The sequence below is a fragment of the Lepidochelys olivacea genome (assembly GCF_965140295.1).
Source record: "Lepidochelys olivacea isolate rLepOli2 genome assembly, chromosome: 5".
In the NCBI taxonomy this organism is placed as follows: domain Eukaryota; kingdom Metazoa; phylum Chordata; order Testudines; family Cheloniidae; genus Lepidochelys; species Lepidochelys olivacea.
The window spans coordinates 92999860-93027065 of NC_140415.1; the positions used below are offsets into that span (position 1 = coordinate 92999860).

Consider the following 27206-nt stretch of genomic DNA (forward strand, 5'->3'; position numbering starts at 1 on the left):
TTCCTCCAATAAGAAAAATAGGCAGATAACCTGTGAATCAAGAGTTTGTCAGCCAATGCGTAAAAAAATTCTGAGAATAGGTTACCAAGGTTTTGTAACAAAGGCATTTGAGTGATGTATTTGTTGATGTAAAGGACAGGTGATTGGCCCTGATTCTGTTCTCACTGATTTTAACCTGTGTTGTTCTACTGACTTCAGAGGTTTCAGAGTAACAGCCGTGTTAGTCTGTATCAGCAAAAAGAATGAGGAGTACTTGTGGCACCTTAGAGACTAACAAATTTATTTGAGCATAACCTTTGTGAGCTACAGCTTACTTCATCAGATGCATTCAGTGGAAAATACAGTAGGAAGATATATATGTACAGAAAACATGAACAAATGGGTGTTGCCATATCAACTCTAAGGAGACTCGTAGATTAAGGTGGGCTGTTAGCAGCAGGAGAAAAAAAAACAAAAAAACTGAACATTTTTGTAGTGATAATCAGGATGCCTCATTTCAAACAGTTGACAAGAAGGTGTGAGTAACAGTAGGGGAAAAATTAGAACGACCCTTTGATACTGTGGCTAATGTGATTAGGTCCTATGATCAATGTAATTAATCACATCAGCCACACTATCAGAGGCTCGTTCACCTGCACATCTACCAATGTGAGATATGCCATCATGTGCCAGCAATGCCCCTCTGCCATGTACATTGGCCAAACCGGACAGTCTCTACGTAAAAGAATAAATGGACACAAATCGGACGTCAAGAATTATAACATTCAAAAACCAGTCGGAGAACACTTCAACCTCGCTGGAAACTCAATTACAGACCTAAATGTTGCAGTTCTTCAACAAAAAAAACTTCAAAAACAGACTCCAACGAGAAACTGCAGAACTGGAATTAATTTGCAAACTGGACACCATTAAATTAAGCTTGAATTCTGGGAGTGGATGAGTCATTACACAAACTAAAAACTATTTCCCCATGCTAATTTTTTCCCTCAGTGGGTTGAGCATTGGCCTGCTAAACCCAGGGTTTTGAGTTCAATCCTTGAGGGGGCCATTCTCTGTGACAGTTGTTTCTGTTTCTCCTTGATGTAAAGCCATCCCCTTTGTTGATTTTAATTCCATGTAAGCCAACCCTGTAAGCCATGTCGTCAGTCGCCCCTCCCTCTGTCAGAGCAACGGCAGACAATTGTTCCGCGCCTTTTTTCTGTGCAGACGCCATATCACGGCAAGCAAGGAGTCCGCTCAGATCACTTTGGCAATTAGGAGCACATTAAACACCATGCGCATTATCCAGCAGCATATGCAGCACCAGAACCTGGCAAAGCGAAACCGGGTGAGTAAGCGATGTCAGCAATGAGGACATGGACACAGACTTCTCTCAAAGCACGAGCCCTGGCAATGTGGGCATCATGGTGCTAATGGGGCAGGTTCATGCGGTGGAACGCCGATTCTGGGCCCAGGAAACCAGCACAGACTGGTGGGACTGCATAGTGTTGCAGGTCTGGGAAGATTCCCAGTGGCTGCGAAACTTTCGCATGCGTAAGGGCACTTTCATGGAACTTTGTGACTTGCTTTCCCCTGCCCTGAAGCGCAAGAATACCAAGATGAGAGCAGCCCTCACAGTGAGAAGCGAGTGGCAATAGCCCTGTGGAAGCTTGCAACGCCAGACAGCTACCGGTCAGTCGGGAATCAATTTGGAGTGGGGAAATCTACGATGGGGGCTGCTGTAATGCAAGTAGCCAACACAATCAAAGATCTGCTGATATCAAGGGTAGTGACCCTGGGAAATGTGCAGGTCATAGTGGATGGCTTTGTTGCAATGGGATTCCCTAACTGTGGTGGGGCCATAGACGGAATCCATATCCCTATCTTGGCACTGGAGCACCAAGCCGGCGAGTACATAAACTGCAAGGGGTACTTTTCAATAGTGCTGCAAGTACTGGTGGATCACAAGGGACGTTTCACCAACATCAACATGGGATGGCAGGGAAAGGTACATGACACTCACATCTTCAGGAATTCTGGTCTGTATGAACAGCTATAGCAAGGGACTTACTTTCCAGACCAGAAAATAACCATTGGGGATGTTGAAATGCCTACAGTTATCCTTGGGGACCCAGCCTACTCCTTAATGCCATGGCTTATGAAGCCATACACAGGCAGCCTGGACGGTAGTCAGGAGCTGTTCAACTACAGGCTGAACAAGTTGCGAATGGTGGTAGAATGTGCATTTGGATGTTCAAAAGCGCGCTGGCGCAGTTTACTGACTCGCTTAGACCTCAGTAAAAAGAAAAGGAGGACTTGTGGCACCTTAGAGACTAACCAATTTATTAGAGCATAAGCTTTCGTGAGCTACAGCTCACTTCCTCAGATGCATATCGTGGAAACTGCAGCAGGCTTTATATATACACAGAGAATATGAAACAATACCTATTCCCACCCCACTGTCCTGCTGGTAATAGCTTATCTAAAGTGATTTCCAGCACAAATCCAGGTTTTCTCACCCTCCACCCCCCCCCACACAAATTCACTCTCCTGCTGGTGATAGCCCATCCAAAGTGACAACTCTTTACACAATGTGCATGACAATCAAGCTGGGCTATTTCCTGGGTGGAGGGTGTGAGAACCTGGATTTGTGCTGGAAATCACTTTAGATAAGCTATTACCAGCAGGACAGTGGGGTGGGAATAGGTATTGTTTCATATTCTCTGTGTATATATAAAGCCTGCTGCAGTTTCCACGATATGCATCTGAGGAAGTGAGCTGTAGCTCACGAAAGCTTATGCTCTAATAAATTGGTTAGTCTCTAAGGTGCCACAAGTCCTCCTTTTCTTTTTGCGAATACAGACTAACACGGCTGTTACTCTTAGACCTCAGTGAAACCAATATTTCCACTGTTATTACTGCTTGCTGTGTACTCCACAATATCTGTGAGAGTAAGGGGGAGACGTTTATGGCGGGGTGGGAGGTTGAGGCAAATCGCCTGGCTGCTGGTTACGCGCAGCCAGACACCAGGGCGGTTAGAAGAGCACAGGAGGGCGCGGTACGCATCAGAGAAGCTTTGAAAACCAGTTTCATGACTGGCCAGGCTATGGTGTGAAAGTTCTGTTTGTTTCTCCTTGATGAAAGCCCCCGCCCCTTGGTTCACTCTACTTCCCTGTAAGCTAACCACCCGCCCCTCCTCCCTTTGATCACCGCTTGCAGAGGCAATAAAGTCATTGTTGCTTCACATTCATGCATTCTTTTTTAATTCATCACACAAATAGGGGGATAACTGCCAAAGTAGCCTGGGAGGGGTGGTGGAGGAGGGAAGGACAAGGTCACACAGCACTTTAAAAGTTTAAAACTTTAACACTTATTGAATGCCAGCCTTCTGTTGCTTGGGCAATCCTCTGGAGTGGAGTGGCTGGGTAGCCAGAGGCCTCCCCACCCCATTCTTGGGTGTCTGGGTGAGGGAGGCTATGGAACTTGGGGAGGAGGGCGGTTTATTACACAGTGGCTGTAGCGGCGGTCTGTGCTCCTGCTGCCTTTCCTGCAGCTCAACCATACGCTGGAGCATATTAGTTTGATCCTCCAGCAGCCTCAGCATTATTCCTGCCTCCTCTCATCATGCTTCAGCCCACCACCTCTCCTCCTGGTCATTTTGTGCTTTCCTGCATTCTGACATTGTCTGCCTCCATGCATTTGTCTGTGCTCCCTCCGTGTGGGAGGACAGCATGAGTTCAGAGAACATTTCATCACGAGTGCATTTTTTTCACCTGCTAATCTTCGCTAGCCTCTGGTAAGGAGAAGATCCTGTGATCCTTGAAACACATGCAGCTGGTGGAGAAAAAAGGGGACAGCGGTATTTAAAAAGACACATTTTATACAATGAGTACACTCTTTCACAGTAAACGTTGCTGTTAACATTACATACATAGCACATGCGCTTTCGTTACAAGGTCGCATTTTGCTTCCCCCCCACCACCACAACGTGGCTAACCTCTCCCCCCTCCCCTTGGCTAACAGCGGGGAACATTTCTGTTCAGCCACAGGCAAACAGCCCAGCAGGAATGGGCACCTCTGAATGTCCCCTTAAGAAAAGCACCCTATTTCAACCAAGTGCCCATGAATGATATCACTCTCCTGAGGATAACACAGAGAGATAAAGAACAGATGTTGTTTGAACGCCAGCAAACATACACTGCAATGCTTTGTTCTACAATGATTCCCGACTACGTGCTACTGGCCTGGAGTGGTAAAGTGTCCTACCATGGTGGACAGAATAAGGTTGCCCTCCCCAGAAACCTTTTGCAAAGGCTTTGGGAGTACATCCAGGAGAGCTTTATGGAGATGTCCCTGGAGGATTTCCGCTCCATCCCCAGACACGTTAACAGACTTTTCCAGTAGCCGTATTGGCCGCGAATGCCAGGGCAAATTAATCATTTAACACGCTTGCTTTTAAACCACGTATGCTATTTTAAAAGGTACACTCACCAGAGGTCTCTTCTCCACCTGGCGGGTCCAGGAGGCAGCCTTGGGTGAGTTTGGGGGGTACTGACTCGAGGTCCAGGGTGAGAAACAGTTCCTGGCTGTTGGGAAAACCGGTTTCTCCGCTTGCTTGCTTTGAGCTATCTTCCTTGTCCCCAAAACCTGCTTCCATGTTGCCTCCATCTCCACTGAAGGAGTCAAACAACATGGTGGCTGAACCCCCTAAAATGGCATGCAGCTCATCATAGAAGCGGCATGTTTGGGGCTCTGACTCGGAGCGACCGTTTACCTCTCTGGTTTTCTGGTAGGCTTGCCTCAGCTCCTTAAGTTTCATGCAGTACTGCTTCGGGTCCCTGTTATGGCCTCTGTCCTTCATGCCCTGGGAGATTTTGACAAAGGTTTTGGCATTTCGAAAACTGGAAAGGAGTTCTGATAGCACGGATTCCTCTCCCCATACAGCGATCTGATCCCGTACCTCCTGTTCAGTCCATGCTGGAGCTGTTTTGCAATTCTGGGACTCCATCATGGTCCCTTCTGCTGATGAGCTCTGCACTCACCTGCAGCTTGCCATGCTGACCAAACAGGAAATGAAATTCAAAAGTTCACGGGCCTTTTCCTGTCTACCTGGCCAGTGCATCTGAGTTGAGAGCGCTGTCCAGAGCGGTCACAAGGGAGCACTCTGGGATAGCTCCTGGAGGCCAAAACCATCTAATTGCATCCACAGTACCCCAAATTTGACCCGGCAAGGTCGATTTCAGCACTAATCCCCTTGTCGGGGGTGGAGTAAGGAAATCAATTTTAAGAGCCCTTTAAGTCGAAAAAAAAGTCTTCGTTGTGTGGATGGGTGCAGGGTTAAATAGATTTAACGCTGCTAAATTCGACCTCAACTCCTAGTGTAGACCAGGGCTAAATGAGTTAATACAAATCAGGATTTCTCACTTTTGCAGAATGTTGTTCCATCATCCAGGCCCCTGTAGCTTGGAATAATCGGCTTCCTCACTGAATCCTATCTCATTATTCTCATGGCCCATTAACTGGGCACATCTTTTCTTCTATCCCAGTGCATGATGGAAGTATTTGTCTCCTGATGGCAACATGAAAACAGTGAAGGAAATGCCTGGAAAGTAGCTGATAGTGCACAGTGACAGCTACAAATGACTTGGTGACTCAATGAGAAGGCTTGTTCTAATTAATTAAACAGATGTACAATGTGCTGCTTCTCTCTCTCTTTATGTGGTAGTGAATACTTTGTTAGGTTTTTATCAAATTGTGACCTTTCATGTGACCATTCTTTGAACCTGACTGAACAAATTTAATCTGATACAGAGGTTGTGACAGGCAGAGACACATGACAGCTTTATAGAGCTGTGATTAATTGTCTTGTGAATTTTAATTAATGGTTGTCCACCTCAGTAAAGTAGGGGAGGGGTACTGTAACAATCGAATCAAACCTTACCAGAGGCTAAATGAAGGCCTGTCCTCATAACAGATATTCTGGTTTTCATGTCATCACAAATAAAGGCTCTTTAGAAATGCAGCTTACCTATGAGAAGAAGCATTTTTTGTAACTGGATACTAAAAGCAAAGTAGATGTTGGAAGATTTAGGATGCATTTAATAGGACTTTGTGAATGGTTCTTTAAATAAATCAAAGCTGTTCGATCTCTAGCTGTCTGACTTGAATATGGAGCCCTGTCATATTTCTGCGTATGCACCTTACATGGCCGAGGAGAAGCAAACAGAGATAACCCTTAGGAGCCTTGTGACTTAAAGGACTCAGGACTGCCTCTTAGGGTTTGATTCTGTAGGATTCTGAGCACCCATGCAAGGTGTTCAGTATCCTCAATTCCTGCTGAAGTATATGGGAATTGAGGGTGCTCAGCTTTTTGGAGGGTTGAGCCTGAACTTTAAATTTTGCCCTGACTGGCAGAGTGAGGGGGAGCAGAGATACTGATAAATGTGACTTCTGGTCCTCCTGGACTTGTACCAACTGGGCTTGGTGAGCCTGGGGACATGCTCCAGCGTATAATTTGCTGCTGCTTGAAAACGAATCTGAAGAGGGTGAACATTTTGCATAGAAACAACGTCTTTCTATCCCTATTAAAACTGGAGCTCCTACCATTAATGTCAGGCTAACAGTTGCACATCGTTTTTTAAAAACAAACCTCCCACCCCCCTTGCTTTTTGTTTCAAAGCCTTTGGGATTTCTGGCTTCTCCTTCTCCAGAGCTTGTTTTCGCCTTTACAGTGATACAATGATGATTGTAAGTGAAAACATGAATATTTTTATACCAGTAACAATAAAAAAAACCAAAACCCAAAAACCTTGCCCCAGTACATGAGTAAAATTTTGCTGATTGTACATGATTATTACAGTGGGGTCTTTTAATTGCATTCACAAAAGGGGCAGATTTAAGGTTGCAGAGAGAAACTCAGCTAAGAAATTGCCTATTTTTGTGCAACTAAAACCTAGCTTTAACATAGCTTTTTGTAATTAAAATGGCTATACCATTAGGGTTTGGAATCACTGCAGTCAATTTTTACCAGAGCTCAGCTACAGCTATTTATTAATTATATAGCACCATAGAGACACACACTCTCTTGCCAGTAGTAGAAATATACAAATTGACAACTGGAAGATGAGGGGAGCAAATTATGACTAATAAACCAATAAAGCAAAAGGACAACTTGTGGGGCTGGCTGCGCTGCGCTGCACTGCACAGTGAAGGAATATAGCAGGAGCAGCAGGGCCAATAAATGCATATAGACATTTCTGATTCAGGAAAGCACTTAAATGTGCTTAAGTCCACCCGCTGTTCAGTACAATATGTAAGGAAATGCTTAACTCTGAGTACATGTTTAAGTGCTGTCCTGAATAGGGATATCCTCTTGAATCAGGGCCTGAAAGAAGAAATAGTATCATGTTTATAAATCTAACAATATTTTAATGAAGCATAATTGCAGGGCTCTATTTTCAACCCGTGATTATTTTTTTGTTAAACACAATTGAATAATTTAATGTACCTTTGTAAAGTTCTATTATATATGCTGTTGAAAAGGAATAAAAATAACTATGGAAAGATTATTTTTTAATTAAAATGCTGTACTTGTACAATGTGATAGGATGTAAACTTGGAGATAATTCTAAGGACTTGATTCTGCAAATCCTTACTCAAGCTAGCTGGCATTGCTTATGCATGAAGCAAGGGCTACTCATGAGGCTTGCAAGATCAAGCCATTTCTCTCAGCTCAGATATGGTATGTGGATAACAGTTGAAGTTCACAAATTCTGTATTATGACTCATCAAGGTGTCATTTAATATTTTTTATCACTTTCATTATTTTTATGTACAAATAGCAACATGGTTTATAATTTCAATATTACCTTCATCAAGCAGCCCTGGCATTTAAGACAATACAATATGCCAGATGTTATAAGGGAGAAACAGATGTATTTCCTTGCTGAAACATAAGGCATCCCTGACTTTGGGCTAGTCTACACTGGCAACGCTAAAGCGGGCAGTGCTTTAACGTGCCTTGTTTGGTCGTGGCACACTAAAAAAAAAACCCAGCACTCTTTTAAAAAAAACAAAAACAAAAAAAACCCACACCTCCATGAGGGGCATAGCTACCAGCGCTGGAAGCACTGTCTACACTGGTGCTTTACAGCGCTGAAACTTTCTCGCTCAGGGGTGTGAAAAAACACACCCCCTGAGTACAGCAAATTGCAATGCTGTAAATTGCCAGTGAAGACAAGCCCTTAGTTAATATTTATCTATATCTCATAAGCAGGCCTTGTAGCACTGTTGCTTGACAAATTCCTGTTAGAGCAACTGAAAACAGAATCTTATATCTGTGCCAGACTTTAACCATTTGGGCTCAAATTTTCCATGCTGAGTGTCTGCCTAAGACTGCATTTCTTTTGGAGAACTTCAGCCAAACTGGCCCAGTCACTTGAGAGAATAAGGCTAGGAGGGAAAAGAACATTGGTTCTGCCCAGGTTAAAAAAGTCTAGTAACGTTTTAATTAGGGCTGTCAAGCAATTAAAAAATATTAATCACGATTAATCACGCCATTAACAATAATATCTTTTATTTAAATATTTGGGATGTTTTCTACATTTTCAAATATATTGATTTCAGTTACACAGAATACAAAGTGTATAGCACTCACTTTATATTTATTTTTTATTATAAATATTTGCACTGTAAAAAAGAAATTTTTCAATTCAGCTCATACAAGTACTGTAGTGCAATCTCTATCATGAAAGTGCAACTTACAAATGTAGATTGTGTTACATAACTGCACTCAAAAACAATGTTAAATTTTAGAGCCTACAAGTCCACTCAGTCCTACTTCTTGTTCAGCCAATTGCTCAGACAAAAGTTTGCTTACATTTGCAGGAGATAATGTTGCCCTCTTCTTGTTTACAGTGTCACCTGAAAGTGAGAACAGGCATTTGCATGGCACTGTTGTAGCTGGTGTCACAAGATAGTTATGTGCCAGATACCGTAAATATGTCCCTTCGTGCTTCAACCACCATATGACAGGTTCTGCTCGATAACTATCCAAAGCTGTGCGGACCAACGCATGTTCATTTTCCATCTTCTGAGTCAGATGCCACCAGCAGAAGGTTGATTTTCTTTTTTGGTGGCTCAGGTCCTGTAGTTTCTGCATTGGGGTGTTGCTCTTTTAAAGACTTCTGAAAGCATGCTCCATACCTCATCCCTCTCAGATTTTGGAAGGCACTTCAGATTTTTAAACCTTGGGTTAAGTGCTGTAGCTATCTTTAGAAATCTCACATTGATATCTTTTGTGTTTTGTGAAATCTGCAGTGAAAGTGTTCTTAAAACGAACAACATGTGCTTGGTCATCATCCAAGACTGATATAACATGAAGTATAGGATGGCAAGAAGTATGACAGAATGTGGGTAAAACAGAGCAGGAGACCTATAATTCTCCGCCCGAGAAGTTCAGTCACAAATTTAATTCATGCATTATTTTTTTAATGAGCATTGGCAGCATAGAAGCATGTCCTCTGGAATGGTGGCTGAAGCATGAAGGGGCATATGAATGTTTAGCATATCCGGCATGCAATGTTCCCTCTAGTATTTTCCATGCATGTGTGGAATAAATTTTATGTGCACTAAGGTAAGTGTGGATGTGCACCACCAGTAGAAACAAAAGACCTATCTATCTATCTATATATATATATTTAAGAAGTTACAATAGGGATAATTACTCCAGTCAGGGCAGGTTAGGCATTTTAGAACTCACTGCTCAAAGAATTAAATTCAAGTGTACGAGAAATACAAATTATGAAATGCATAGATTGATCAAAACACTAAAATAACACACTTTGAAAAAATAAAATTGAAGAATGTGCGTGCATTTTAGGAAGTGCCAAGAAAGTAACAACAACAATGATGATACAAGTATGTGTTGTGGGGTGACTGTGAAACAGACTGTGTGTGTGACACAGAGACTGTGTATGTGCTGGGGAAGTTTAAGACGCCGTTCGTTGTCTCTTTAAAGCACTCAGTGAAAGTTCTCCTGCTCTGTCATGAGTCCTGTTGTCTTCTCTCACCTGCTCTGTGGAGATGGGGAGGGGGAGAGAGACAGACAGACAGTGTGAGCTGGCTGATGGACAAATCTCAGAAGCTGTGCACTGTCTTTTTAAGAAAGGCACTCAGTACCTTGCAATGCTGACTACAAAAGTGCCCTGCAACTGCCTAGTCTCACTGTCAGATGACGTAAATAAGAAGCGGGCAGCATTATCTCCCATAAATGTAAACAAACTTGTTTGTCTTAGCAATTGGCTAAACAAGAAATACAACTGAGTGGACTTGTAGGCTCTAAAGTTTTACATTGTATTTGAGTGCAGTTATGCAACAAAAAATCTACATTTGTAAGTTGCACTTCAGTGATAGAGATTGCACTACAGTACTTGTATGAGCTGAATTAAAATAGTTTTTATTATTTTTACAATGCAAATATTTGTAATAAAAATATAAAGTGAGCACTGTTCACTGTATTCTGTGTTGTAATTAAAATATATTTGAAAATGTAGAAAAACATCCACAGTAATTAGTCTCTATTACTGTAGTTCCTTCACCAGACTGTATGTTTTCTATTACATAACTGACTCTGCTTCCTTGGGCTACTACGTTCATAATAATTATTGGTCCAACTAGAGATGCAGCTCTTAGTGTATGACTTTATGCAACTCCTTTTACAGAGGAAAGAAAATATGCCATTTCCAAATGGTTTCCCTATTGCTGATACAATACCTGCATTCACTTTAAAGGACAGAACAATAATGCTGAACATCACAAATGTTTTTACTGGAATCAAAATGATTGCTCTTTGTTCAAAGACACAAATACACTGTATGGTTTACAAGGAATCATATGACTTTCTAATGGAGGATTTACCATTTTGATAACAGTGCAACAGCTGTTGACAGCCAGGATTCCCTGAGATGAGACATATGAGAAGAACTAAGACTGCTAGGGTTGTGATACTCAAATTTCCTTTTCAAGACTGTAGTGGTCTGGCATATTTTTTGCCAGTTTGACTGGAAAGTACACTAGCATGAATGTCAACAACTGAAAACGAAGGCTCTGTTACACCAAGCGTTGATTAATAATCTGTTTTTATATTTCTCACACTGAAAATAAATATCATCTTGTTATTATTTATTTATATTACTAGAGCATCTATTCATGGACCATAGTGCTAGGTGCTATATAAACAGAAGAAAATGACTGCTCCTAGCCCCAAAAGCTTGCAGTCAAAGTGTAAGACAAGAGACAACAGATGGATGCAGATGGGGAAGTACAAGGAAACAATGAGACAATGTTGGTCAGCATGATAGCAGAAGTATCAGCATGCTAGCAACATAACTTACGTTTTTTCTAGGCAATATGGCAGAGGAGAGTTTTAAGGAGGTTTTGCAGGAGGATAATTCATCTTAACATGACAGCAAATATTTTTGATGCAGCAAGTGGAAAGGCTGGAAATGATCCCTTTCCATTAGTAAATGGCAGTCTCAAGTAAAGACATTCTTTTCAAATGATACTTTAGTGGAAAAGTCAAAAATACTTTACTAAAGTATCTCCCTGGGGAAAAAAAAGACTTTTAAATAACTGTCTGTGCTGGATGTAAGTTTTCGCACAAATGTTTTGAGGCTTTTTCTTCAACACTGATCAATAACTGCCTGATGACTTACAGAGAACAAATAATTAACATAATTGTGCCATTGTATGTTTTAGAGGTGAGAGAATTTGCAGTGAAATGCTCCAACATCATCTTAATGGTCTTTGAGAGACTGTTCTGATGGGAACTGAAATTCTTAAGGAAACGTATACCTCTCTAGGTATAAAAAGAACATTTGCTTTTCTCCAGTTTTCTCTTCAATAACTTAATCTCCCAGCAAAGGTAGAGCTGCATTTGGTAGAGAAGACTGAATGTCCTTAAAAGACATCAAAAGCAAATGCTTGAAAAGGCTGTGAATCTAATTCAGTTCTCAGCTACTGTAGAAACACCTTACCTTTTAGATTTTGAGGATGTAGATTGAATAGGCCATTTCATTTTATAGAAAAAACAAATAATTGGTTGACCTTTTAGTTTTGGTTTTACTTTCTGGTTATTGTTTAGGGGAAACTAGGTAATTATTATAATAAACTTTCAACTATATCACACCTCTGTTTAGACTGATATATGCATAGTTGTACCTTTTAAGATGATGTATTACAGTTAAAAAAAGACTTTTCAATCTGGTTGCAGACAAATAAGAAATCAGTGATCATTGTGGGGTATCTTTCTTTTGAGAAGAAAATGACATCGAAGCGTTAGAAGGACCATCTTAATATGGAAAATATTTAAGTACAGTCAGTTTAAATATATTCATATGTCTTTTGTTTCCATAATTTAAATAAAATGTATTCATTACCAAAATTGCATTCTGTCTGTCTGACTTATTCCTGCAATTTCAACTGGCTGTTACTTTACTACTAAATATTATCGTGTACATTCATCCTGATTTTGCAGGGCAGATACCCCTAACTCCAGGAGTCCCAGACATTTCTATGCTTAATGTTGGCATGTCTTATAAAAGCAGCTATTTTGATAGTGGTTTGTTTTGTTTTATGTGGGGACACTGAATTAAATCTGAAAGCTGTTGAAACAAGTGGCTCATATTTAGAGATGGCTGCATTTCAGTGGTGAATGAAGTGATCTTAATATTTAGTTTATCATTTAGTTTGTAAAGCATGTTCGTATCATTGGGGATGAAAATAACTACATCAAAGTAAAGATCTTGCCCTTTAACGGTGAAAATTCTTTCTATTGCTGGCATTAGAAGTATCCAAGCTGTATAGCTACTGCCCAGCCTGTGTTGCCATAGTAATACCAGACAGTTATCAGAAATGTCTGATAGAGAATGAATTTACATTCTTATGATCATTGTACTCAACATGCCCATTCTAGTATAAACTGCGTTTGGGGGAACAAGCATCAACCACAATTCACTTTGCACTTTTCAGAAGTCAGTAAAACCCTCAATATCTTCAGCATGTATTTAAATGGCTATTGTAAATCTATGGAATATTTTTAAAAAACAAACATAACCACCGGTCTGGATTAATGGGCTTCCATTTCAGTCTTGACTGACATAGGCAGATAGTTTGTTTGCTGTGCTGTGGGAGCTGCGTTGGTCTCAGTACGTAGGCAGATGAGTCTATTTGAAGTGAGAGATTTTTCCTGTCAAGAGGTTGTGAGCAGATCCCTTCAGCAGACGAACCTCAGTCTAATGGCTTTGCCTTGTCCAATTTTAAAGGAGGCAGTCATTTGTCCACTAGCATTACTCCTTTAGTCTGCCTTCTTTGAACGCCTTCTCTACAGCTAAGGAGCCAATGTGGGTTAACATCAGAGGAGACACATTGTAGGATGGGAATAGAGATTAAGCAGAATAAGGACCCAGGCCAGCACAAAATATCTGCACCCTTTCAAGCTTTGTAAGCCCTGTAACTAGTTGGTCAGAAAGTGTTTCTTTTGACAAAAATTATATACATTGTCGTATTTTTTTCTGCAATATTTTATACTGACAACCAGAAAATGGAATATTTCAGCAACAAAAGCTGAAACATTTCACTCATTTTGGCAAAAAAGATCGGTTGAAATTTTGCAGATTTTGGTTGCCAAAAATGAAAGAAAAGTTTTGGGTTTGGATTTTTGATGTAAACTCCCCAAAACATATTCAGAAAAAACAGAAACTTCCATGGGGGGAAAACAAGCAGTTTTTCATAGGAAAAAACATTTCAAAGAAATTTTTAAAAACAAGTTCAATCTGTAATTGTGTGTGAATAATGGAGGGTGGAGAGAGTGAATCAGACCAGAACTAACATTTACACAGCAAGCCTGGAGAGAATTTTTGGAGGCATTGAGTTAAGGAGCAATCTCCATATGAAACCAGCTGATGTGTCTCAGAAATGGTGACTAGAGCAGCAGTGGAACGTCTGGAGAAATCCTCTGTGTCTTTAAAAAAAACAAAACACAAAAAAATCCACCCCATACTTCTATTGTGAATAACAAGGAACAAAATTTAGATTGGTTTGCATGATTTTACTAGGAATCTCATGTGAGTCAGGAGCACATGCTGTTCAGTAGTAGGAATGACTTGCTAAAGTGGAAAAATATGGTCATCTTATGCTGTGCCATTTGTTAGAGCTGCCCAGAGACTGCTGCTTTCCCAGCAAAGTTCTCTTCTAGAAAAGGTAGTTGGAAGCATGAATGTAGAAGGCATTTGTTGTCTTCTCCATGTTTATCATCCTCTAGCTGATATAGACTTTGGGGATTGGGTTCTGCTGTTCATCACAAAGCTGAATGAATCCAGATGCCTCTCTGCATTCCAGTTAAGGGTTTCTTGAGTGCAGAGGTTTTTTTGGGTTATCCAATAAGGGGAAGTGGCCAGCTTTTTCCTTCCCCTTCTCCTTCACATTGAGAACTGTGTCCTAGGAAGTAGGTTTACTAGGGCTTTCAATTTGGGCACAGGCCAGTCTCACTGCTGTCTGTCTCCTAGGATAAGCTCCTGGAGCACAAAGTGGTTTTCATCACTGCTTTGTTATGATGGAATGTCATTATGTTGAGATACAAATATCTAAAAGGTGGTTTGCTTAAACACAGTTTGAGATAGTGTGACTTCAGAAATCTTAGTTAAGTGCTTTGAAATCTGATAAGGAACTAAAGTTGTGTTATTACTGTTGTGGTATTAAATCAAATACTGTAAATATTTGTTTTAAATGAATGATCTTCAAAATTTTATGATCAGGAATGGGAAATTTACGTAAAGAACACAAAGGATTCTGATACCTGGATGGACTTGATGTTTGTGTGTTTTCCTGGCTTTCAAATTTTCCACTAGGATTTCAGCAGTTAGGCTGTTAACTAGTTGCTGGTGTTTCTTCTTTTTCCACATACAGAATAATTTAAAGCTTTTGCTCTGTTGTGATCCCCGTTGCCAGGGGAATTCCAAGAGCAGCAGTGCCATTGCTTAGATAATTTGCAATGTTTTGTCTTGCTATTTTCAATTTAAAAGACTCGGTGACAAACTACGGAACAGGGTTAGAAAGTAGTTTAGAAGATTTTTCATTCTGCACTTCTCTATAAAGTTATCTGCATGGTAATTTCATTGTAACTAATGCAAAGCAATGTAGTCAAAAATGGTATACTAACTGAGTTTAGCCCAGTAGTAAAAAAGGCACTGTTAGTAATTTTAATATATTTGTATTTAAATGGTGCCTCATTCTGATAGTTTTAGTGCTTAATCCTCCTCGTCTCCGCTCTAAAAACCTAATGCCAAGTCCTGAAGTCTTTACTTGGGTTTTAATGTAGCCTGCAATCAAAACTGTTCTTGAGCACATAGGAAGTTTGTCTGAATAAGGGCAAACTAAAAACTATGTACGGACGTCAGCATACTAGACACATGGCTTTGTAGAATTCTCAACTAGCATGGATAAAAAAAGATTAAAAAAATCAGCAACCCCACACAATCTGGTAGCTGCCCCTGAGAAGTAAGAAATGAATCACCCAGAAAATCCTTTATAGGACACAGGCAAATCTACATAAACTTAAGAAAACTTGAATGTCTTGAGTTCTTCTAAAAGATGCCACACGTGATCTCATATAATGAGGTGGAGACCATTTCAGAGATGGAGGGCCTTCATAGAAAGTCCCTGTGATCTATCTTGCAGTACAGGATGATCAGCATCAACAACCCTGAGTGGAATCTCAAAAGGGACTTTGTTCTATGCTGTTTAAACCTGTATAACCTTAGAGGAGTGGAGGGCTCACAGCTTACATTGGTTTCAGTGGAAAGTGAGGATGCTGAACACTTACGAATATTAGATTACATGCATGCTTTTTAAGTCTTTGATCAAAAGTAGCATCTAATGTTAAGACAGTGATCAATTTGCAGCTCGCCCTGATGTTAGGATTTGACACAGGTACATTTATTTAGAAAAGGAAATTATCTCCTCACCATGAAAAGGGCCAATTAGATTATTAAGGTAAAGTTTGGTTCATTCTCATGATGATGCTTGTACAGCATAGAGGTCAAACATGTTCTGTGCCTCCATGATGATCTGTCCTGAGACAATTTTGCCATGTTATGCAGTAGGATGGCTGTGAGGGACATGTCTGTTGATGCCATCCAGCCATCATGTTTTAGGACTTCTGTGGGGTCTTTTCCATCCTGCTTTCATTGGGTCAAAGTCAAAGATATTTCTCACAGGAAAGCTCAGGCAGAATAGATGACCGTACTACCTTAGAGAGTGCTGGACATCCATTTGAGAGAGCATGATCTGTCTAGTTAGGAAGAAGCTCTCTTCATTCAACTTGAATTCATACTGTTTGATGTTTTTGATCATTTGTAGATACTTCATCTGAGTGGTGTCCAACCTCTTTATAGTGATCAGCCACAAGTCACATATTGACCAAAGCAGCATATATCCTTAGCTTCATCTCTCTGCTTATCAAGGTCTTTGATTTGTGAAAGACGTTCTCGATGAGGTACCCTCTTATTTATAACAATTTTGCAATGTGGGCTTCAAGTGCTTTCTTGTTGCTGACCATGTTATTGATAGAGACAAGGTAGATGAAATCACTGACAATCTTGACTGGATGGTTGCCCACTAAGATTCTAGAGCCCACAGCATGTCCAAAACCACCAACTGGAAGACTTTTTTGGTTTTTCTCCAATTAATTTTCAGGCTCAGCTTTCCAGGGCTTTCAGTGCCACAGCCAGCTCATCCACTAGTTCAATAACTAGCACTATGCCATTGGGAAAATCGATGTTGGTAAGGTTCTTATCAAAGGGTATGCCTAAAATACATTTACTTAGTGTCTGGTCAAGCACTTAGTCTTTGACTGCATTGAAGAGTTCTGGGGATGCAATGCATCCTTGTCGAACACCTGATGTAATTCGGAAGAAGGCAGTTATTTTCCCATTTACAAGAATGCAGCTTGAGGAGCCATCATATAAGAGATGGAACATTCTACAGAGTTTGTCAAGGAAGCCTGCAAGTTTCAAAATCAGTCAAAGCAATTCCCTGTTAATAGTGAAAAGCGGTCGTGAAATAACAGATGCAGTGTGAATGGGATGCTCGAATTTTCATGCCTTCTCCATAAGCTGGCACACTGAAGATTTGCTCTGTTGTGGAATGGCTGGGAGTGAAGCCAATTTATGGTCTTTTTTCTAAAGATATCTGAGGGTCAGGCCAATAAGACAGAAGCAAAAACTTTCCTCTGGATGGATAGAAGAGTAATGCTGCCTGACCTCAACCTCATCCCCTTCTCTAGCCTATTTCGTTGCCACAAAGCTAGGGAAAACAAAACAAAACATGCTTCTTGTACTCCCTGGCTTTGCAATCTAATCCTTTGGTGCTTGTTCCCACTCAGGCAGCAAAGAAAAGAAAAAGAACTCCTTGCCTTTCAAGCAACCAAAATGAAAAATGTGTCCTTTTAAAATCCTGAGGTCTGTCCTTCTGGTTTAAAATAATCCCACCGCTCTGACACCATGTCAAGGCTGTCACTTTTGAATACAGAAGGTGGGGGCCTGCAAGGATTTTAAAAAAAATACTTGCCACTCCAGGCTTGTATTAAACCCCCAAGGTTACAGCTTTTCTCTGACCTTGGCTTGGTAAACGCTGCCACCACCCAAATGCAAAAAAATTCTTGGACCCAGGAAGGAGCACTTGGGAATTCCTCCCTGTGGGGTACCCTCAAGCCCTCTCTCTCTCTCTCTCTCTCTCACCCACACACACACACACACACACCCCCTCTGGGGAAGACTTGAGAAGGAAAACAAAGAAAGACCTGAGAAAGAAAACCAGCTAATCAAACACCAAAAATCCAATCCTGTTCTTAAAAAAGGTAAATTTTATTAAAAACAAAAAGGAAAAAATACATCTGGAACTTAAGCTTTTGCTAGATTTTAAAAGAGCAATTCCAAAAATTAAGAACCCAAAATAGCTTTCTTGTGGGTTAGCTTAAAGGTTACAGGCAACCAAAAGCATCTGAGGTTAGCACAGAGTAGTTCACAAGCCTTAAAAAAAACAACCAGAAATAAACCTAATCGTGTCTTCCTAAACATTTCTAATTTACTTACATATTTGGGTTTTTAAAAGTAGTTCTGGATATGATCTGATCATTTTCATATCCAGTTCAAACTTCACACAGCATTCCTGCTGCCCATCTCTTCAGCCCAGAGAGAGCAACAGACAAAGGGCAAGTTTCTTTCCCAATTTTAAAAGTTCTGTCCTTCCCATTGGTTCTTTTGTTCAGGTGCTCACTTTTTTTCCCCTTTATCTGGTGGATTTTAACCCTTTACAGGTAAAGCAAGTAAAGAACAGCTACCAAGAGGGATTTTACAGCTAACTGGCTGGCTGTCCATCAAAGGAAGCTACCCCCACCCACTTCATTTATCACAGTTGTGCGTTAGGTTGCTTGCAAATGCAGTTGATTACCAATGGTTGGCTATAATTCCCCTGATAGAGGGCATATCGTTTTTAAAAATTTGATACTGCGCTTGACTTTAAAAACATCTCTGTATTTTGCACTTTTGTTTTCTTATTTTAATACTTTGTGCAATAGCTATTTTGAGTTATGTCTGTAATTAAGACCCAACCTCCCACCCTGCTGTGTTTTGAGTACAGCATGCGATGTGACATGCACAAAGATCATTGAATTTGGAGAGCTCTTCCCATTATGTTGGGCATGAAGGACATTAATTGTATTTTTGATATAATTTTTTAAATATAACCTGTCTTTTAGAAATTTTAAAAGCTAGCTTCCAAAATTTCTGCTACTCCATAAAAGTGCATACTTTCCTTCCAGCAAAGGGAGACAGAAAATCCATGGATTTTCTGAGGTCGGGCTCTACTAAAAGGACCAGTTCTGAATGAGCAACCAGAGTCTCTCTAGTTTCCCCCCATTTGTGTGACTTAAACAACTGAAGTTATTTCAGTCAATTTGTGCTCTGTAATCTACAAGTATGAGGCAAAATCTTGTAGAATTTATAATATTCATTTATATTGGTCTGGCTCATTATTTCTACTTGATTTACACTACACTTCAGTAGGGTTGGTCAAAAAGAGGTACGTGGGTTTCCTCTTCTGCAAAAATTTCTGAACAAAATGAACATTTTTAGTTTTAAAATTTTTCATGGAATTTTTTCAGTGTGGCTAAATATGTTCATTTCAGATGGCTTTGTTTTCATACTTTACCCTTTTGTTTCCTACTGGAAAAAGTTGAGGAAAAGTGAAGAAATGCCTTGTTCTTCCCAATCTCTACCCCACCCAAAAACCCTCACCTTGAAGTGAAATGAAAATTTTGATTTGAAAGAAAATGAAATTTTTTTCAGTTTAATAATAATAATCTGTTTGGAAGGAAACCAAAATTTGTGAAAACTCATTTCTTTCCAAAAAACTTTTTATCATGAAAAAATTCAATGAAAAATTGTTGACTAGCTCTTCTCTTATTCTCCGAGTTAATGTTTTACAATGCTCTGATGTAGATTATAAGGAACAGACATGCCAAAGTAAATAGTGAGTCAGTGAGGCACTGTTCTTCAGGAGATAGAGAGCACTAGACTGGGACTCAGGAGACTTGGGCTTTGTTCCTGGATCTCTCATCTATGGTCTTTTAGTAGAGAACGAACATAACTTAGACTTTCCTGAATAAAAAACTGGCAAAGAGACAGAAGTTAAAGCATAGAAACGAATGTGAATTTTCTTTATGGCAAGAGAACTACAGCGGGGTGCTGCAAGATTGTGTACTAGATCTGATGTTGATTAATATATTTACTAATTATTTGAAAAGAGGGGTGAGCTGTGACATAGCCAAATTTGTAGATGACAAAGGTGCTTAGGTTAGTCACCCCCAGGGAGACTGAGGAATGCCAGAGAGGAACGAAGCAAGCAAGGATAACACTGCAAGCAGCACACAGATGTAGTTCAATGTTTTGTAAATGCAAAATCATGCACATTGGAAGAAAGCATTTGAACTACTCTGATGACTTACAGGGTACTTAACTGATTGTATCACCTCAGGACAGGGACCTGGGCAGCTCAGTGAAGTCCTTGCTTCAGTGTGCAGCTGTGGTCAAAGCAAACTAGATATTAGGATACCACAAAGAGTTGTCTCTCAAATCACCAATACCTCTCTTTGAAAATATCGGCATTCCACAGCATCTTAAAAAAATAATCTTGCAATGGTTTATAATGGAAGCTGGCAATGAAGGAATTAAAACCAGTAAAATTTGCTTCGGGGTTGACTTTGCATTCCAGGTTTTAGGCTTTAGTGAATATTTGTGGTTGATTATGGAGCGCTTCCTAAAAATAAGGCCATATAATAGAAATTAATAATAATAGAAACTGTTGAATTGGAATTCATTTGCAAATTGGATACAATTAACTTAGGCTTGAATAGAGACTGGGAATGACGAAGTCATTATGCAAGGTAACCTATTTCCCCTTGGTTCCCCCCCCCCCCCGACGTTCTTGTTAAACCCTGGATTTGTGCTGGAAATGGCCCACCTTGATCATCATACACATTGTAAGGAGAGTGGTCACTTTAGATAAGCTATTACCAGCAGGAGAGTGGGGTGGGAGGAGGTATTTTTTCATGCTTTGTGTGTATATAAAAAGATCTTCTACACTTTCCACAGTATGCATCCGATGAAGTGAGCTGTAGCTCACGAAAGCTTATGCTCAAATAAATTGGTTAGTCTCTAAGGTGCCACAAGTCCTCCTTTTCTTTTTGCGAATACAGACTAACATGGCTGTTACTCTGAAACCTGTCATAATAGAAATGCTGACAGATTTTAAACTACGGTGGTGGTAGTGGGGTTTGCTATAATTAGGCATGCGTCTCAGTAGTCTGTGTAATATGATTGCCTTGTCAATACCCTGAGCTGGAAGGAATGTATCTTAATCTGGACAATCCTTTTAAATTAGTTTGGGAGGTTGTGTGTGGAAAAAACAGCTGCTGAGGTTTATTTCATGGTAAGACTCGACTTGTGCGTACACAAGAACATTTCATGGATACTTGATAACCCTGATTAACTGCACAGATCACTGGAGTCCTGGCAGTATGCAAAAACCATCAAAACTTAATCTGAAAAGACTAGGCATTAGGGCAGAGCACCAGCAGAAGTCACATGAAAGATCTCCGAGTTCCCTCTTTGAAATGTTATATGGTTGAAATTGTGTACGTGTTGGTAGGTCTTTTCTTTCTTTGTCTGGTTTTGATGACTGTGGCCTACTGAACTGAACCGAATTATACATTTTTCCTTGTTTTTGTTAAATTGATACATTTGCATTGTGTAATTTCAGAGGACGGAGCCCAGCTGTTGCTGAATTTAATTTACTACTGAAAGCACATTCTTTGGAAACCTATGGTGTTGATCCCCATCCTTGCAAGGTAATAGTTCAGGGTTTTTAAACCTAAATTATCTTACAGGTTAATAAAACCATCAGATTCAATGAATTAGTCCCATTTTTATCCAGCCATGTGTACTAAAACATTTCTAAAAGAGCCTCCCCAGAAAGTGAGAGATGTTGCAGCTTTGTAAAATGTTGGTTGACAAACACCTATGTGTCAGTCCCAGAAGACCTATGTGTCTTGCATAGGCAGTATTTCATAGTATGACACTCTAGCGTGCTCTGTCAGTATGAGGAGATTTTTGAGGGGTCCTGGCAGGTCACAAGTACTGTAATTCCATCCCAACCATGTGAACAACTTGTAGTTCTGTGCTGTCCTCTTACAACAGTTATTACTCAAACTGTTTCTAGTCAACAGAAAATAGCCTAATTAAACATATTAAGTAGAGTATATTTTGCCAGGTGTACTGTGGGAAAAGTTTTGATAACTGATAATTTCTTTCAGAGTAGCAGCCGTGTTAGTCTGTATTCGCAAAAAGAAAAGGAGGACTTGTGGCACCTTAGAGACTAACCAATTTATTAGAGCATAAGCTTTCGTGAGCTACAGCTCACTTCCTCAGATGCATATCGTGGAAACTGCAGCAGGCTTTATATATACACAGAGAATATATATGTATATATAAAGCCTGCTGCAGTTTCCACGATATGCATCTGAGGAAGTGAGCTGTAGCTCACGAAAGCTTATGCTCTAATAAATTGGTTAGTCTCTAAGGTGCCACAAGTCCTCCTTTTCTTTTTGATAATTTCTTTGCCATTCAAAACACTCTTAATGCCATCTTATGGAGGGGTTTACTAAGTTTCAATCTTATATGGCGCATGCAATTCTTGAGAAACAGTATATTAGAGTTAAACAAATACTCTAGATGGGAAATACTTGACATTTTCCAAGAATTTCAGTAACAGTGTTACTGTTGTCCAGAAGCCGCCACCAATAGGACTTCTAGGCTGACATTTCAAACACAAGTGTTTCAGTTGCAGCAGCCACATATACAAACCATAACACAAACAGGAAATTGCATATACAAAAGGGTGAATTGGACATGTACTTATGTATTCAACTTCACAGTCCACTACTATTCTGTGTTTCTTTTACAAAGGTGTCTTTGGTTATAACCACTAGTTGTCTCATGTACAAATGAAGCCACCATACATCTGCGTTTTTGAGTGATGGTGCATTGCCTGTATAATTTGCTTTTAAGGTTGCCCGTTTTTATGATGCTCTATTTGTTACTTTACATTGTTATATTTCAACAATACTGCATTCCAACATGGTTTATGGGGCAAACTAAGTGACCTATAGATCCCACGCACACATGTAGCAGTTTACAGTGCTCACCATTAAACAGTCAACCCTTATCCAAAGCGGTATCTGCACTATTGCAGGTATTTCTATTCTAAATTAGGTATGGGGCCCGATCCAAAGCCCACTGAAGTCCATGAAAAGACTTCCCTTTACCTCAGTGAGCTTTGGATGACAACCATTCCGCATTATTTTAGATGTCATCGTATGGGTATTATAGACTTTTTAATAGTAATCACAATAGGGTACTTACATTTGAAACTGTGTCCCTCTGTGTTTTTGCTTTTACCTTCCACAGGAAGCTTAAAAAAACCCTAATATTCTTTGACTGCATAATAATTTGAAATAAAGCTTCTAGAACAGTGAAGCAGATTATGCCAGGCAAATGAGAGTTTGGAAATAGGCATAGGAAAGCTGGTTAGTGTAAAACAAACGGACTTAACCTTTTGCTCAAAAAAATTGAATCCCACCTTTCCTTTGTGGAATTCAAAAAAAAAGTTTGGTGTACTAATTTAAAAGAAAACCACTTATATTTGCACTTCTGGTTTCCACCAAAATTGGAAATATCTAAATACAGCAAGAAAGACTGTCTTGTGTCAGTATTTCCAGCACAGACTATATTGTGAAGTATTGGAAATCACATGAGAGAGTTTTTTCCTACGAATTTCAAGGCTGAAGGACATAAGATGAGAATACCACGTCTGGGCAAAACTGAATCCCTTGCTTGTATTGGTGAGCATTCTGTTATGAAATGGGACTATTTGTGTATGTATTCGTAGAAAAGAATAAGCCTTTAAGTGCTACCATTGTGCCAAAATCTACATGTGAAGAAAAAGCATAAGACTGTTTTATCCAGTCAAATAGTAAGAAACAAACAAGACTTTTTATAGCTGGTGATTGAACTTAGATGTTGAGAAAAAAAATTAGTTGACTGTTAAGGCTTAGTCCTAAGAAAAACACAGATACCATGTCTGTGACTACAATGGACTAAGACTTTACACCATCAACCATGAATGTTATATATTGGGGGGCGGAGAGGGGGGAACCAAACAAACAAATAGCTTTAATTTGTGTTTTTTTCTCTTATTTTAAGGATTCAACCGGGACCACTACCTTTTTAGGATTCACAGCAACAGGCTTTGTAGTTTTCCAGGGAAATAAAAGAATTCATTTGTTAAAATGGTAAGCATATCAACTAATTAGATTATTAAATATTCTTTTATTTGTGTTTTCCCCCCTAATTCCTTTAAGGAAACTAGAGGTGGAATATTGAAGATTCACTTCTTCTCCCTTTCGCATTTTATTTTTCCAAGGATTTTTAGATCACATATGAAAAAGAAATTGGTCTCATTCTACTTCTTACTGGAAATTAGTCTACATGACAAACTTGAATAAGTCAAACTAATTGACAGAGATGCTCAAAAATTGAATAGCTATGACGTTGGAGGTATAATGGCAGGGGTGCATAGGAAGGTTTCACAATTCCTACTACATTATGCTTGGCTCTTGAATGTGCTGTCAATTTCTCATTCAAATATGAATAAAAATAGGATTTTTTAAAGAAGGACTTAAGGTGGGAGAGGAGGTGGGATTTTATATGTTTATAAATGATCATTCCCTTTCAGATTTCTAAATATAAGTAGATTTGGTCCTAATGTTTTTTCTTTCTTAAGGCAACTTGCTTCATATCTCAAGGATTTCACTGTTATAGGGCACATCTGAAGCTATGACAACATTAGTGAAGGCAGATTGAAGCTCCCTTGCCAGCATTTCCAGTCTTTCATAACATCTTCGGCTTTTCGGAGGTTGATGGAATAACTTAGAAATTATGGTGTACTCCACTTATTTTCATTTTAAATAGCTATGATGAGCAAAATGGATTATGCAGAAGGTCAATGGTCAAGTTCTAGAATAGGCCACTACTTTGATTAGAATTATTGGCAGTTATAGTTGTATTTGGTGTGGCATACAGCCAGGTCTTTGGCACAGGCTAATTTCCCTTTATATCACTCCATTGGTACAAGAGAATTACTGCTGCCCCAGAAGGGGATTCTCTTGTCATAGCCTAATCCCATACCTTCCAACATTCTTGGAGCAAACCCTAGTACTTTCAAGTCTTCATAAATGTGTACAATTTTGAATAATTCTGTAGATACATACCAAGACTAAGAGAAAGAAGGATAGAGGAAAGAAGAAATGCAAAAGTCTTCAGAATTTCATATTCTTTGCCATTTGTTTCCTGGAAAATTGTTTTATTCGTCTCATCCTATTACCAGGATTTAGTTCCAGCTCCCCAATCATCTACATTGCAAAATAACCCCTTCTTCCAAATCAGTTTAATTTTGCTAATTGCTAATAAAAGCAGCTCCATTCAAAACAACCACCTTCATTGCAAGATAAAACCAAACGCCGCTCCAAAAACCAACACTCCATGCCACTTTAATTGCAAAACATCCCCACACACATACTGAAAGTATTGTGGGGAGCACTGGGAGAGTTTTCATTGACGCCTCAGCCATCCTCCCCATTTTAACTCCAAAGGTTTAAGTGGGAAGTTCAAGTAATCAGAGAAATTGCTGAACCGATGACAGGAGCAACTGCCTCCTAGATGGCTCTTCACACAAAATATTCCCAGAGCATCATCTTAGAAGGGGATGGAACAGAGCTGTCATTGATTGCCATTCCCCAAGAGGTGGGGGAATAGGGAAGAGAAGCCGTACAGATGGGGATTTCTCTGTAGACTGTTTTTTTTCCTACAGATGTACAGAAACATCTAAAAACCCATAAAGTTGGCCAGTCTGGAATCCCCCGCTTGCCTAAAGTCAGAGTAGCCACCTCTATCTATTTCTCTAAACTGCAGTCAAATGAAAGCATTCTTGGGGACGGGGCTAGGGGTCTGGTTGAGATGTGGTTGGAGCACATGGTGCTCTGGTGATCTGCAACCTTTAGGCATCTTCCCTTGTGTTCAAACCTTTCATTGTGTACTGGCAAAACATGCTCATCTCAAATAAATGGGTCAGTCAAAAAAGAAAAAAGCAGCAAAATATTAGGCTTATCACAGAGGCTCAATTAAAATGTCTGAGTAATCCTCCGTCCTTTCATTGATATGGTACATTTATGATTAAAATGCAGTACCTGTTAGAAAGTTTTTTCTTTGTAGCACATGCCTCTTTGCATCTAGAATCTCTTCAGCGCCAACCATTTGCTTGCTAAAGTCTTAGAAATGTTTGAGAAACTACAGTAATTTTAATAGTTTTATTCATTTAATTTATCATGCAATTAAATGAAAATACATAAACTAGGAGGGGAAGGAGGTTATTGCACTACTGATATGTCCTCTTTTAGTGGTTTAAATCTTGATTAGGACACACAGTAAAATATATGTTTTATCTCATTGTACCCAATATTAGAGATACTAAGCATCATAAAAACCCATGCATTTTGGCATATTATGAGCTATTTGTAAGTGTTCAGATACAATGATGAGTGACATCAATGCATAAATAAGCAGATATGCAAATAGATGGGATATTGCTGGTGAGAAATAAGATGCATTTGCAGCATTCTGTATGGAAACTTCCAGACCTTTCTGTGCAGCATCTGGCTCCTAAAGGTTTTACCTGTTCTTCATTTTAAGTACCAAATGGGTTCCAAGATTTTAAAGATAAGAAAAATTCTGAAGCATAAATATAAGTTCTTATTGGAAAACCCAGGAAGTGGGTGGGCGCAAGCCCACCCACTGCTAAGGGCCCCTCCCCCAGCCTAGCGGGAGGGACCACTGGACCCAGGGACCAACTGATTACGGGGGACAACTAATGAAAAACAAGGACTGGAGTGAGGGTCAGAGGTTCAAAATGAGGATACCAGATGAGGACACCGAGCTGAGAACCCATTGCTCCTCATAGCTGTTGAGGGAGCCAGCGGACGCTGCCCAGTGGAACTCTGTCCGGATGCGTGAAACTAGGGAGGAACGGGATAGGCCCCGCAGTCGCAGAGCACCCCCTTGTCCAACATCCTCCTCCTGGTATTGTAGATAGACTTTGGCCAGAGCTAGGAGGAGGTTGACGAGGAGGTCTCGCGACTTCGTGGGGCCACGGATAGGGTGTGCAAAGAGGAACAAGTGTGGGGAAAGGTGTAGCCAGAACCTCAACAAGAGGTTCTGGAGGAGCTGGAATAGGGGCTGCAACCTGGCGCATTCGAGATAGGCATGCGCCAGGTTCTCCCTCACGCTGCAAAAGGGGCAGGCCTCAGGTGTAGGGGTGAACCGCGCCAGGTGCACGCCCACGCTGAAATAAATGTAAGTTTCTCTTTCCTCCCTGGTCCAAAGGAACTCTTTAAAGGCTCACAACAATGTGGAAAGCATAACACCCCAAGTCTATATTCTCTACTCTGAGGAAAATTAGTATATTATTTGCTCTAGCACTATGGATTTTACATTATTTAC

At 40.1% G+C, this 27206-nt stretch overlaps 1 protein-coding gene across 2 annotated transcripts in view; it reads left to right on the forward strand.

Annotated features, from left to right (window-relative positions):
• Positions 1–27206, forward strand: part of FRMD3 (FERM domain containing 3) — a 226847-nt gene that overhangs the window by 157832 nt on the left and 41809 nt on the right. For both annotated transcript variants that reach the window (XM_084628730.1, XM_084628729.1), the window contains exons 7-8: positions 21355–21442; positions 23856–23944. In XM_084628730.1, the coding sequence (XP_084484856.1) occupies positions 21355–21442; positions 23856–23944 (177 nt within the window). The remainder of the gene's footprint in view (positions 1–21354; positions 21443–23855; positions 23945–27206) is intronic.